Source organism: Eurypyga helias, unplaced genomic scaffold (assembly GCF_000690775.1).
Source record: "Eurypyga helias isolate BGI_N326 unplaced genomic scaffold, ASM69077v1 Scaffold38875, whole genome shotgun sequence".
Taxonomy (NCBI): Eukaryota; Metazoa; Chordata; class Aves; order Eurypygiformes; family Eurypygidae; genus Eurypyga; species Eurypyga helias.
Genome location: NW_010252916.1, coordinates 1 through 14,808, shown reverse-complemented (window position 1 = coordinate 14,808; position 14,808 = coordinate 1). Strand labels below are relative to the sequence as shown.

The window sequence follows — 14,808 nt, the reverse complement described above, 5'->3', positions numbered from 1 at the left end:
GCAGAGGTTTTCTATTCTAGAACAAATGGAAACAAAGCAAAATCCCCAAAATAAACATGAGTAACCCAAAAGTAGTATTTGGGGTGGTACAGGTAAATACAATACGACAACCAACTAAGTTCTTTGCCTTACGATGTTCTATCACAGCTTAAACACTGGGTTTATTCAAAGAGCCCACCGAGAACACATCCGCGGGCAGGGAATTTGGCACAGATGAAAGCCAGCGGCGCCGGGAACGCTCTTTGGTGCGACATCCAGTGAGGCATTTCCACACACCACCCGCGGCCTCGCTTCGCCCGGGTTCCTCTTCGTGGCGGGCAGCGCTTGGCCTTTCCCCGCCGCCACGTTACTTGCTCTGCACATCTTTTAGCCAGCGAGAGCTTTCCCCCTTGCCCCGACTAAGACCAACCCACCAGCCACACGGCCTTTGGCAGCCGTCGCTGCCCGCGAGGCCGCGAAACCCGCGGATGTGGGCTACCTCCGCCCAGCTGCGCGCAAGGCCTCGAAGACAACGCTCCGTTGGAGACCTGCACGTGCGCAATTCTCCGACAACCGCGTGACGCCATTCATCGCCCAGACCCTCCCGTCCATTTTGCTAGCCTGGATGCGTTATTTTCCTCATTTCCAGCCAGGCCAGCAGCAGGTTAAACCTGAACCAACCTACTCAACTCCTTCAGGGCGCGCTCCTGGACTGGGAGATTTGCCTTTTCTCCTGCCGGCGCTGCACGCGCCGCAGGTGGGGAGCAGATCCTTTTTTGGCTGGAAGCGCTTGCGGAACAGCAAATGACACTGTAAAATGCTTAAAGCACGCCCAACCCGCAATTATGGTTTGTTTCACGAGGCTTAATTGTGCTCATCAGGAAAGGCAGCTGGGCGAGATAGTCGGATAATAACCTTAGGGCCCCAACAGTTCCCAACTTTCAGACCCCACAACCGTCTTCCTTTCTCTCCAAGATGCAGAGACGCCGTGGTTTGGATGGGAAGGAGGCAAAACCAACTGCACCCAGCTCTGGAAATCCTCCTCCTCCACATCTCTACTCTGCTGTGTGGCAACAGGGTCCTTGTCTTCATGACACCCGAGCTCTCTCATAAGCTACTGACTCGTACTTGCGGCCAGGGCAATGCTGCCTGTGCCCTCTCTTCTTCCTGCTGCAGAAAAAGGAATTGGGAGACCACCTTCCCAGCTGAAAGAGCAGAAGAGCCAAGGAGACAGCTTCAGCGTGGAGGAACAGGAAACAGAGGTTTCCGTTTGTCCAGCAGACTCTTCCCCCCTCCGATCCATAAACTTCCATTATACCTGCTAAAAATGTCTCAAAGGAGAGAGGGGGAGAGCATTTTTTGAGTAAATCCTTTGGAATAAAGACTGACACACCTCAACTGCTTTCTTCAAAGCACCTGATAACTTTGAGAAGGATATCCCCTTCTGCTACGAGTCACCTAGCACACCGTAATTTAGCTTTTGGACTTTTTTTTTTTTTTTTTTTTTTTTTTTTTTACATACAGGGTTTACAGCTGGTATCTTTACAGCTGGAACATCTTGGTTTTGGCCCAGGGAATTGATGCTCAGTGCTTGGCGGCACAATTTCGTGTCAGTCACCTACGTTTTACTTTCGCCCCTTCTGTTTATTTACATTGCTGTAGCGGCGCCGCTACAGAACAAACTTCATAGTTAGAACTCGAAAGGTTTAAAATTAACGTGGGGATTCCCCTCCATACTGAAAACAAACTTGTTTTTGACTTGGGAAAAAAATAAGACTTCAGACCAGCATGGCGGTATTCTACCAGGGAGGAGGTTTGGTAGTGCGTTCCTTCATCCAGGTTTCCCAAACAGGAAACCTTCCCGATCAGCTTTTTATTTCCCTTCGCCCCCTCCATCCAATTAGATATGCATCTTTGGGGTTTAAAAAAAAAAAAAAAAAAAGAGTATTTGCACTTTCCTCTTCCTTCAATGCAAGTTTCTGTCCCAAAGCTTCACAGCATTATTCCCCCCACCCTCCCCTGCCGCAGACCACCACCCAAGGAAGATTCACACGGTCGTCTTTTTTTCCCCACCCATTTAGTGCATCCAGGTTGAAAGGAAGGAAATGAGGAAGAGACCAGGAGGTGCGGGGAGACAGACACCTCGTTTCAAGGTCTTGGGCTTTCCCGAGAGTCCACCCCCAGCAACAGAGTTATGGAGACGGCTTCATGAGGTTTCACCACCAGTCTCGACGGGCAGTCAAACATGCACCTGGCTCTTCCCTGTGCTTGCTACTGGCTGGGCAGAAAGGTAAACAAATTGAAAAATGAAGCTACTGGATAATTCAGCCTTGTGTCAGAAATGCAGTTCCAAAAAGAAACGAAGAGCCGTCTCCTTCGGCCTGCTACTTTGGCTGGAAAAAAAAAAAAAATCATCAGCGGCTCCAGTAGCAACATGGCCTTCCTCCCGTTTCAAAATTCCTAATTCCCCAGCATTCCAAGATTAACATCAGCTCCTCGTCTTTCAAACACATTTTAGACAACACACTTTCCTCAATCCATCTTTGATTTTGGCTCCCTGATAATTTAATGTCTTTAAAAAAAGAGACTGAACCTTGGCGGTTTTGGATCTACTTCGAGATGAAGCACGTTAGGGACTGTTGCTCCCCTGCTGTTATCTTGGAGCTAGCTACCCACTCGAGCCCTCCTACCACAGAGCCGAAACGTAATACAGGAATTTTCCACGCAGCTGCGCGCTCGGCAGTGGTACAGAAAGGCAGCTCCCGTTACTCCTATTGCTGCTGTTTTCCACTGGGAAGAATGAGCGTCACTTGGCTCATCGGGATGCCCGACCAGAGAGCAGCAGCAGCGCTGGTTGCACCGGCAGCACCTCCTGCGATAAAAGCAGATTTGGTCAGTTTTACCCCACTTTCCTTAGGGTTTGATGGCACTGGGTCTGCTGACAGCATTCCCTCCACTTCTTTACGGCCTTCGGCGGCTGTACGCCTCTGCCCTGAGCTGCCAAAGTGGAGGGATATACTGGCCCCTCTGCTGTCCTACAAAATTAAGAGGATCCTGCTGACCTAATCCCAGATTACAAAGAAAAAAAAGGAAAACCACCAAACCCTGCAAATTAATTTATCCCCTGCTCTTCACCCCTTCAAACAACTTAGAAGTTACAGGCTTTGTCGATTCTCCGTTTATTTTGAGAAATATAAAATATGAAAACTAGTTTACAATTCTGGCACAAAAACGATGAAGCGAGAAGCACAGATCTTCTTTTTACAAATAACGCTATGTAGTTTTACCACTTAAAAGTGCCTAAAAGTTTTTCACAGCAAATAAAGTTTATTTACCTGTATATTTTTTTTTTCCTCCTTAGTAAAATATCAAATCTATTTAAATTGCACATGAACACCTTGGTGAAGTAAACTATATGGAAAGTTACAATAAATCCGTATTTAAAGCAGTCATTAGAACCTACATGGAATGGAAAAGACTAATCAAAGCCTAAAGCGAATCGTTAACGATTGACCAAGAAAACAAGAGGCAAGACACCACCTGATATGGCACAAGTGACTGAATTACTGACAGTTTGACGGAAAGGAATAAAGCCTATTTGAAGTTCTTCACGGATCCAATACACCGCTAAAACATTTCAACGCAGAGGTTCTGTAGTACTTAAACTGGCAAGAGTGGGTTTTTTTTTATTTTCGCTGCTAAACGGTTTTCCACAAGATTACAAGGCAGCTCCTTCACTTCAATACTGGACCTTTAAGTGAGTACGTTGGTAGACAGAGAATGTGCATAAGAAAACAAAAATTTTACAGCAAAGGGTGCTGTAGATGACAACTTACTACATTCTGACAACCAGACAGTTGAGAAGTTTGTCATTTAACGGCATTAACTTGCAACAGCAGAAACTAGAACGCATGAAAACATCATTCTTTACTTGTTCCTTCAAAAGCTTGCCTTGTCCAAATTTCCGCAGTTGCTGAAGGGTTCAACCTGCAGTTTTACTGTCAACACACGCTATGCAAAACCAGGTGTGAACTGAAGACTCTCTTGGTCAGGGCCACAACGGTGTTCTTACTCCTCCTCCGCACGTGCATCAGTCGTCATCTGGAGGACCCTTCAGTCAAGGGAGAGTGGTTAGTGGTCGAAGACGTCCAGCCTGGAATACCGTACGAGGCCCAGCTGCTGTACTGCCTTGCGTGTGCGCTGACCTTCCGGACTACGTTTCTTAAATGCAAACCCTTCAACACCCCAAGTTAAAGATCAAAAAAATTCAAGTATCCAAAGTCTTACTGGTTTTAAGTCCTGACCTTCAAGGTTGTGTTGATGTCAAGTCACTTGGGTAAGCATCTATTTCAAACTACAGCACAACCCACGCCCGTGGTCGGCATCTTTCCCGGGTGCTCTAAGGAGTATTGGACTTGCATCAAACCAAGAATTAACATAGGTAATAGGGTCCAAACTGCATCCTCACGTTGCTTTAGGAAACACAGCGGTGTTGACAGTGGACATACGAGAAATGCTCCATTGTGTCACTCACACTAAGCAGCACAGGAAACACGTACGCGCACTAGATTTCTTTGCACTGAAGCTCAGCTGTTTAAAAAAATCTGCAGGAATACACTCCATTATCAAAATTAGTATTATCTTATAGGCATGCACTGCTTCACACATCTAAACAAAATCAGGAGGCAGGACCTAAACCATAGGATTTGTGAAGAATTCAACAATGCCTCAACATTTGCAATCAAAATGAGAGTGCCAGTGTGACCCTCCCCCCCCAAAATACGTTTGCAAACCAGGCATTAAAGCAAATTTAGTCTGCGTGAAGAAAATCTGAAAAGTGATCGACAGAATTCGGAGAGGGAAAATAATTAGCCTCAATAAATTACATTCTGAAGGTTTCCTAGTTAGCCACCCATTGTTTTTCATCTCAGTTTAACCCAATATCCCTTCTGAAACAGATGTGGAGAATTATCTTAACAAAAGCAATCAATTTTGCCTATTTTGTTGTTAAATACTAGTTTCAAGGAAGGGAGAGTGCCCTTTTTTATGAGCAATTTTAGGGTCAGAGTGCTGACTGAAAAAGGAAAACGTGACATTGAGAACACAGCAGTGCAAACAAATACAACATAAGCAGCTTTCGGAACAAAAAAAGGCAGCTCACAAGGCACTTGCTATAGTGGTCCATTAAATGAACAGTATATATATAGTGCACCCCTAAAACATCACTGTTATGCATCAAGCTTTTTCGGTGTTGAGGTTTATTAGAAACAGCCATGGGGTTCTGTGTATTCTGAAAAGAGTTATTGAGCAGCCTCATTTCAGCGAATATAAATGAAACAAATCAGAAGCAGGGGCAGAGAAGGAGAGTACTTGAAATCATTTCTGGTCATGTGAAAGTTGTTCCGTGTGGAGATAAAACCAAGCGTGGAATGCCATTCTGACACACGGCCCCTCCCTCCCGACCCCTCCTCCCTGCCCCAAAAAAAGCTACATTCATGCTACTGGAAGAGCCTGGCATTTTAATTACAATTGATTCTATCATCAACTACTGGTTTGGCTCATCATTTGCAGCTTTGAAAAAAATAATGTGCATAACAGTAGCATTAAGCTACTTTCCTTTCCAGACCAAAAACTGGCAGATAAGGAAAAGTAAGTTATTTGTAAAAATTGTACAATATTTCAATGGCTTAAAATGCTGAAAGTCATAATCAACACACTTGATACTGCTCTGATTTTTCTTTTTTTGTTCACAACATACTTCAAAAGGCCAGAAGAGCTACAGACCCGGTCACATCTCCTAGCATTTCTCTGTGGGAACGGGTTCTTCATCTCCCTTTACAAAGTATGCATCTATTAGACCATACTTTTTAATGACTCCCAGTCTGAGAAAGCTTGGATCATACGAATATATCTGCCCTCTTAAGGTTTCCACAGCTGCATGTTGGACAGAATAAGGAAAGCTGTCATTGACAGAAGGATCTGTAGATTGGCCAAAGGAAAAAGTTAACGGTCTAAATTACAGTCCCAGAATGGTAGCAAAAGGTACCAACTTGTCCAGGGGACTTCCATCTACTTCAGCCCAGTCTGCCATGGTACTTATTTTGGCCATAAGCACCAAAGTGAGAAAACTTAAGCATTTGTCCAGAATTACCGCACACAGTCCGTTCTCAAACTCTACTCTGCAGATCACTTACAAGTTCCCCAAATTCTAACTCAAATCACCAAAAAAAAAAAAACAAACCAAAAACACCAATCAACCCTATATCCTGATTCACACTTTTGCATAGTTTGGCATTTTCTGGAGTCATACTTTTGTTTTCTTTCATAGTTTTTAATGGGACTCATCTGTCACATCCGCAAGTACTTCCAGTCTAAATCCTTCAAGAGCAAAACCGAGTCCCACTCGAGCAGCAAGCTGTCCAGGACTGTTTGACATTCTTCTTTCAATTCAAAGTAAAGATTACTCAGTTTTATCTGCACTTTCAGATTTTTCCCTTTGCATCATGCAGCGACGAACTATGCTGTCAAAACTTCCTAGGTAGAATAGGCCAACGATGCGAAAAATGCCCATGCAAACAACCTGGAAACAGAGAGAAGCAGCTTTCAATTCGTTTAAGATCCTGGATTGCAGCATATTATTTACTCATGAAACGGAAAAAAAGAGTTCAAGGGAGGTATGTTATATAATCTCAAGAAAACTCATGAAGAGCATCGTAACTACGTTAACAGTTCAGGACGGAGTAGCAGATAGCAGTGATCTTCGCTTTCCTGCCAACTTGCTCCTTCAGCTTGAAAATACGACTTCTGTTTCCTAAACCCAGCTCTCTGAAAATTGTGACTACGGGGCCTTCCCAAGTCTTACCTGCTGAAGACCTTCAGTAATGGAAGTGACGGGTGACATTCCACTTGTCAGTATCGACAGCATGTAACCGTCTGACCCAACCGAGCTGTTAAAGTTCCCTTGCTGGATGGACAGAGGGAAAACAGCAATTAAGTAATTTACCCAGCTGTGGCAAATCATGACGTGTCTTATTTCAACACCTACTCTCGATGAGCGTAACTGACCGATGCCACTAACAAATACTTTTAGGTAAAAAAAGCATTCACACAATTAAGAATCAAAATACCCCAAAAATATTTTGTGCTATACCCCAAAGATTCCAAAAGGCACGCACTTCATGACGGACGAGGAAGCTAACCTCTCTTTAGAGAGGCGTGTGAAATCACCGCAGGTTTCTTTACAAGATGCAGCTCTACAGCTCTGACTCCTAGGCTTCTCTCCCCTGTGTTTCCAGCAGACTTGATGCTGGAAAACAGACATTCTGTAACACTGCGGGACTAAATCTGTGGAATGTGGAAGTGAGAAGAGAAAGTGGTGTTCCTCAAACAGGGTTAGGAGTGAATCTATGCGAACCAGCAGAGGATGAGAGGTTTGGTTATTTCCCAACACATACCTGAGAGAGAGGACTGCGAGTTCCTACAGTACAGGACTACTTTTTAATTTCTATTTCAGTCTCTCATCCGATGGCTTGAGTACCTAAAGACCATTTCTGAACTAATGTATCATCCAAAGTGCTGGAAAGCGTGGTGTTGAAATATCAGATGCTTAAGATGAGAAAGGAGATTAGTTTTCCTTAAGCACCAGCGCAGAACACTGCGCGAGATACAGCACTTGCTTTTAGAACTCACCACCCCAAAACCAGACATCATTTTAGATTTATGTGCTGTGTTTGTGAAAATATTGTAAAAACTTCACAACTGAACAATGGCTGCAGATGTAAATTGGGTTGAAGATCAAGACTATCTGGAACTGTAAAATAATTAGATTTTAGGATTCAATTGCTGTGCTTTATGAACATGAAATTTCATGGGGTTTTTTTTCCATTCTGAGGTGCTTTATGAAGTGTGCAAGCATTCCGTAGCACAAAACATAAGCAGAATTCCTCAGAAAGCCAATACACCTTTAACCACTAAGGGCAGGATCTTATGTAACCACTCATAAATCAAATATTTAAGACATTAAAAGCCAAAAAAGCTAGACTGCTTTCATGTACTGTAGTTATTTTTATGTGAACTCATCTTCAAGAAAAATAAGATGGTCCAACAAGCTTTCGAGGTTAGACAAGTGGTATTTGATACATAAGTCAATAGAGTTTAGTGCTTTAAACTCAGTCACCATCTGCCTTTGAGACATTGCATCATACTGATGCATTATTTTGTTCTGTCTAAAGCACAACTTTCAGATACTCTTTACTTCCAAGAGAATTTATAAAATCATTTGTGGACGCACTGGCAGAAGAATAAGGAAAATACTTCCTGTTGTAACTACCCAGCCAAGAGTACTGTTTCATGTAAATGGATTTGTGTTTAGCTCAGCCATTGTCTTAACAGTCTTAAACAAGCACTACATGCGATCCTACTCTTTCCAACGAAGAACATACTTCAAAATAAAGATGATTTACTTACTATGGCATCTTTGACTATAACTCTGGCAACTTGTTCTGCTTGGCAAACAGATGAAGTTTCAGAAATCAGCTTCGTCTCTAAGGGCTTCAGCAGGGAAGAAAAAAACAGCAACATAAGTTTGACTAACACCACACAGGAGAGAAAAATATGAAGGCCAAATTTTGGTTTGGGGTCTTTTGTAACGGATGACATCACTGTTAGCAAGTTATCATCTGTTACCCAAAACATCCACTTTAAAAGATGATAAAAGCACCTTCAGAAATAACAGTTATTTATGAAGGGAAATGCCAACTTTTCCTTGAGCAGTTTCTTTTATAGTTTATTACTAATAAGATATGAAAAAGTGGGTTTCCCTCCCCCCCCAAGTATATTATATTCAGTAGATGCCATCAAAATGCTTAAACTGTCTCCTTAACACCTGTATTAGTTCTTTTCTGTTGTTGTTGGGTGGCTTTTTTTTTTTGCCCAGCAATTAATTGAAAGATAGGATTTAAAAAAATGTCAGGCCTACAAAACAAATTTATACTTTCCTGTCCCCTCCCTCCACACACTGGTATCCACCAGAATCCATCACTGCATTTTATTTCTCTGTGGTATAGAGCACTTGTGCCACTTCACCTGACTATAAGAAAGTAATCATGGCAGTTATTTTAGCAATCACAATTTCTTTCACCAAAAAAAAAAACCCCAACCCCACATTCAAACAAAAAACCCACCAACTAACCCCCGAAGACCAAACCCGAAAGCAACAAAGAAAACCCCAAGCCTGGATGGAAAACAATATGCTTTGAAGTATTTAGAAGCTTGTATGTCATTCACGTCCTTTAACAAATAAAAGAGTGACGGAGCCAACTGCACAGCAAGCTCTGGGTTGCTCACGATGAGAGCAAGTCACCCAAAGACTTCATGGATGCTGAAAGAAAGCACATCTTTGCTCAAAAGACACCTTTTTGACAAATAAGGCAGATCTCACTAAATCTCTTTAAAAAAGAGAAATCTTAAACAAACAGCACATTTTGCTGGTGACCCTATTTCCCTGAAATAGGCTATTGTGAAGAAAAAAACCCCAGACAATATGCAAGCTATACAGTACCTGCAGATGCCCAGTTCCGGCACTTTATGTGGATGTGTGGAGTATGCATTTAATACAGAATATGGGTATCAAGAAATGACAAAGTAAGGATTGTGTTATACAATTCCTACTGGTTCCTATACAAAGGGTGAAAGACAAAAATGGAATTCAACCCCAATTTCCTATTATACACGATGGGGCAATCTTGAAAAAGCTGATACCCTGAGGTATCAGGTTTCTAGTTCTCAGCACGCAAACAGAAAGAGACACATTTTTCTCTGATTACTTGATACTTCAGTCTGAACAGGGGACCTGGACGCAGTTTTTGGAATCCTACTTCATGCGTAGGGACATGTCAGATGACAAGAGGCAACTAAAATTTTGAAGGTCAGAACTTTCGTTTTTAAGGAAAGCCAGATGAAAAAGGCTTAACTGCTGACACACCCTTCTGAAAAGTGATACTGTCATCTGCACTACAAACCCGATGCGAGTGAGTTTCCTTCTTACTTTAATACTAGACAACAGCCACCACCGAACTGCGTCGCGACGTATGTACTCATACAGCGCGGCCTAGTGTGCATACCTCACTGAAGGAGCTCAGGTTTATTTTAACGTCACATCTATCGGAACAACCGCATATCATCAAAGATGCAAAACAGGAATATTAATATCGGCTTAAGAGCTGCTATCAAAACAGACGGCAGTTTTTACAGTTTAACATTCCGCAACAATACAGAAAGACTTTGCAGTGTTTCAGACATTAAAGGCAGGGAGTTCTTCCATTTAAAGTCAGAACAATAAACCACACAAAATTATCCTGCAAGCGATTTAACCCTGACTGCTTAAATTGATAATATTGAAGTGTTTAAAAGTGCTTCCTGAAATCAGTGCATGCTAAGAATTTAAAAGCACTACAAAAAGTGAATGGTCTGAGGTGCATTTTAAAGTGAAGCTTTAAAAACATTCCAGTATTACTGGAGGACACTTTACCTTTGTTTTACTTTCTTCTGCAAAGCCAGGTGTGTCAGTATCTGGAGGATAGGCCACCGTTAGGTAGATATTATAAGGTTTTACCTGTGTTATACAAAAGTAAGTGTTATAAAGGCTGTCAGTATTAAGATATGTCCCTCCTAACTTCACAAATTTCTCTGGTACCAAAGAAATACAGCAAGAAGGAATTTAAATTGGTTCTAGTGTTAAGTCACCCTCATATTCAGCAATTGCATGACTTACAGCTTTGTCAAATGAGAAGGCAAAACAGCAGATGGTTGTGTTTTGTTTAATAAGAATACCTAAAAACTTTCCATTCAAAGCAAATTATTTGATAAATCTAAGCATCTAAGCATATTTGGAGTATGAAAGTAGTTCCGCTCTATAATTTTACTAATTCCAATTAAAAAAAAAAAACAAAACAAAAAACCCCATACCACTAAGCCACTACCAAACACTGTACCCAAAATTCATAAACACAGAGCTAAAGAGGCTTTCACTGGGGCTTATTAGCATGCTTTGTTGTTGTTGTTTATGTCAACATGTTTTCACTGCTGGACAAATATGAGAAAAAACAACCACAACAACAAGGTAAAACTCAAATTTGATCTCTTTAAGAGATATACTCAAGTCACAAGGCTTTTCAACCCATGGTATAAACTTGCAAGGGGTCGAAGTCTAAGGAAACAAAGAACAAAAAAAAAGTAGAAAATGTGAGAAAAAATGGAAGGTCTCATGCCAATGATTGCCTTTAGTTACGTACTTGTATGTATGTGTCATAATTATATAACTTACTACCCCACTATTCAGATTACTACAACGCAAATTTGTACTGCACTACAAGTGAAGAACCTTTTAATGGAAATATTGAGAGAGCTAAGATAAAGCCAAGTGTTGTAAAGCACTACGCGTTTTTACTCACATTATGAAATGTTGTATACTGAAAACATTTACTGAGATATCACATCCCAGGTCCATAAACACCCTATTTTTAGTTTCAAATAATTCAGTCTTCACAAAAGCACCTGCCCACCAGTCTGAGGAAAGACCCTGCAGTCATGCTGTTCCATTTGGCAAGTCAGAAGTGATTAGAGGCACTTTTACCCCACATTATTATCCTGATCAGGGCATACAAGTACCTTGAACAGAAGAAGGTAACAACAGGGACTATGCAAGGCAGACACTAATATATAGACACTTAACTAAAACATACATTCTTAACAGAAGAATAAGGGTAGAAATTTTCACACCAATTTTACCTGTCTTACTGCAATGTACTTACCAACCTCATTCTATGGAATAACGAAAACAGTGTTTGGTTGGTTTTTAGCCTTGACTTAAGCATAAACTTAGATAAAAAGCTCACATACACCAAAATTTAGAAGGGTGAACCACTGTCAACACAACCGCTTTTGTGGACACTCAACAAATTCTAGCTTGCAAGTTTTACTCTTTCATATGGTTCACGTACCATTTACCATGGCCTCACAAACCAAGTTGGGAATCACTGGCCTGTCCCTCGTGCATCCATGGGATTTCTATATCAGTCTGCGCTTAGAGCCTCGAAAAAGACTTACTCAAAAGTCTTCAAATCCAAGTCCTTTTAGTTAAAGATTAAAAAAAGTCTGCACATGTGGTCATCTTCAGTTCTAGGAACAGATTCAATCTATTCCCTCTTATGCAACTGAAATCAGCTTAGTTTCTGTAACCCCATGCAGAGCAATAGGATTGTACTGCTGCCAAAAAAAGGGCCGACACAGGGCAGAGTTATCAGCAGTGCTGCACAAGATGGAACTGTTTAAATGAAGATGTGCTGTGCTGCTAGTTAAAAAAACCCAACAAAATAAAACCCATTTTTCTTTACAATCAAAAATGCTTAAATTATTGCACACATACCTCCATTTGCAGGGCTTCAGCCAGCCCTCGAAGAGCAAACTTTGTCGGAGAATAAGCTGTATAACCAAACAGGCCCAATTGCCCAGCCTGTGATGACACGAACACGATCCTCCCCATTCTGCGTTCCTTCATGGTGGCAATTACCGCTCGGCTTGGGTAAACACTGCCCAGATAATTGACTGCCATTAATCGCTGTACAAACGATATTAACATGGTATTTGAGCCACAGATTCAGAAACCTTCTGCTGTTTGGTATTATTTATCAACTATTATTTATCTGCTTTAACAATGAAGTTCACTAGATTTGTAGTTCTATCAGCTGGCAAAAGAAACAACAATTGTTTTCTATTCTATAGCTTCATAAACTGTTTTGTAGCTAAAAATCTCACTTCAAGCCAAAAGAAATCCTGTCTATCTACAAGTCTTAATAGCATTCAGCATACTGATAATACTGTGAACCATATGGCCTTTGAAGAAAGAAGAATGTTTGAGGGAAAACCTAACCTAAACAGTGTCCAGGAAGCAATCCATTTACGCATGATGTATGAAAACATACGGAAATGAAAGTTTAAAGAGCTTTCTAAAACAGGAAACAGGAAAAATAGTACGTATTTACGCATTTCAGAGATTTTCATCTTTGGCAGGATAAGGGGAAGTCTTTAACTTTACTCTCTAGAAGACCTAAAACACAATGGATCACCTAGTCAAGCAACAGAACACATGATTCAAATTCATTATATAATTATGCCTATTTAGTATTTTCAGATGGCTCAGTGTGATCCGTACATGAGCGGGAGCCTGAGGGCTGTGGGCATAAAGTAACCAAAATACAAAGGTTTGCGTGTGGTAGGGTTTTTATTTTTATTTGTTTTAATTTGGGGTTTTTTTGTCTGTGTTCACCAGAGCAGCAGCTTCTCAAGCTGCAGGCAATTTGTGCACCTCAGAGCTGAACAATGACAGCAGCTGAATTTTTCTTTAACAGATTAAAAAAAAAAAATCTTCACCACACACAAAAAAATAGACCATGTGAAATTCAGTGCCTTTCAGAGGGCATTAAACTATAAAAATACATGCCAGGTTTTTTTGATATCTTAAGGATTCGCTCTATCCCAGAGGAAGAATTCATCATTATGAGAATTCCGATTCATCAATGGACTGATAGTTGAGAAATTAGGGGCAATTCTCGCAAATCTAAAGATACATTCTAATTCTGACAGCTACCACAAATCAAGTGTATGACTATTCCATACTAAGTCTGCAAACACACAGGAATGCAATCTCATTGTCAGAACAGTTTAATAAGCAATCATTATATAAGATTAAAAAAGTATGCTCACTCACTTCAAAAGAATTCACTTCAATATCCTCAAATTTTCCTGTAATTGATGTTCCTGCACAATTTACAAGCATGTCAACTGGCCCCAGCTTCTCCTGAGCCTGGAAGAGGAGAGAGAGGTTAAGATGTTCTTTAGCAGGGAAAAAGCCCTCCTATAGCACAGTATCACTATAAGAAACTATTTCTGTTAGACATACAACACACAGATGAACTTTAAGATACACGAGTGAATCGGTTACTTCCTCACCTGTTTTAGAACATTCTCCACCTGTTCGTACTCTTTAGATACATCAACAGAAATACACAGCACAACCTAGAAAAGGAAAGCGAAAGAACATTTTTACAACACGATAAAGTCCAATAACTGCTGACTCCAAGCCTTTTAAAAGGAAACAAAACCCAATGGCACATCTTTTCCAGAAAAAACAAGAAGTCTTTTTGACAGGACAGTTTGTACTTCTCCCACACTGGAGAAAGCCCCCTTCGAGCCCCTCCCCCTCACACTAGTATAATAAAGATTATATTAAGAATAAATAAACACTTCAGGATCTTCAAAGCAGCTACCCATCTGCAAAGTATCCTTTCTCATTTACTACACTGAAAGACACACCATGACTCAAGTTACTTACATACAGCCTAGTAAAAACTTTTCTAACTCGGGCAATCAAAAGTTTCACAGTGCTACAATTCAACTTCCATCAGCGCTTTCCCGGACTTTATAAAGCAAGCATTAAACCTGCTAACTTCAGTACCGACGATCCATGCTACCCATTTTTTTCATACAATTTTTTTTGGAAGAATAGTAGTAAACTGAGTTGCATATTGTTTAATTTTGACATGTCAAGGATAAAACTAAAAGAAAGAAGCTGGCTAGTTGCACAATATCATACATATCCAAAAAATGAAGTAATGTATACAGGTTTATCCTTGTCTGGAAACCAGAGATCATGTGTTTTAGTTGGAAAGATGAAGAAAAAAATTAAAATAAGCACTGTCCAGTGGACAGGGGTGCAGGACAGGATGACAAAAAACAGATGGCAGTGATATAGAATCTTAGAATGGTTTGGGT

General features: G+C 41.0%; 1 protein-coding gene across 1 annotated transcript; it reads right to left on the bottom strand.

Moving 5' to 3' along the window:
- Positions 1-6,415: 6,415 nt before the first annotated feature.
- KDSR (3-ketodihydrosphingosine reductase) lies at positions 6,416-14,052 on the bottom strand (the record flags this gene model as incomplete). The annotated part of the gene is made up of 7 exons (XM_010152511.1): positions 6,416-6,559; positions 6,842-6,943; positions 8,446-8,529; positions 10,508-10,591; positions 12,404-12,595; positions 13,745-13,840; positions 13,987-14,052. Coding segments are annotated over 7 exons (744 nt in total), but the record flags the coding sequence as incomplete, so codon positions are not given.
- Positions 14,053-14,808: the final 756 nt, after the last annotated feature.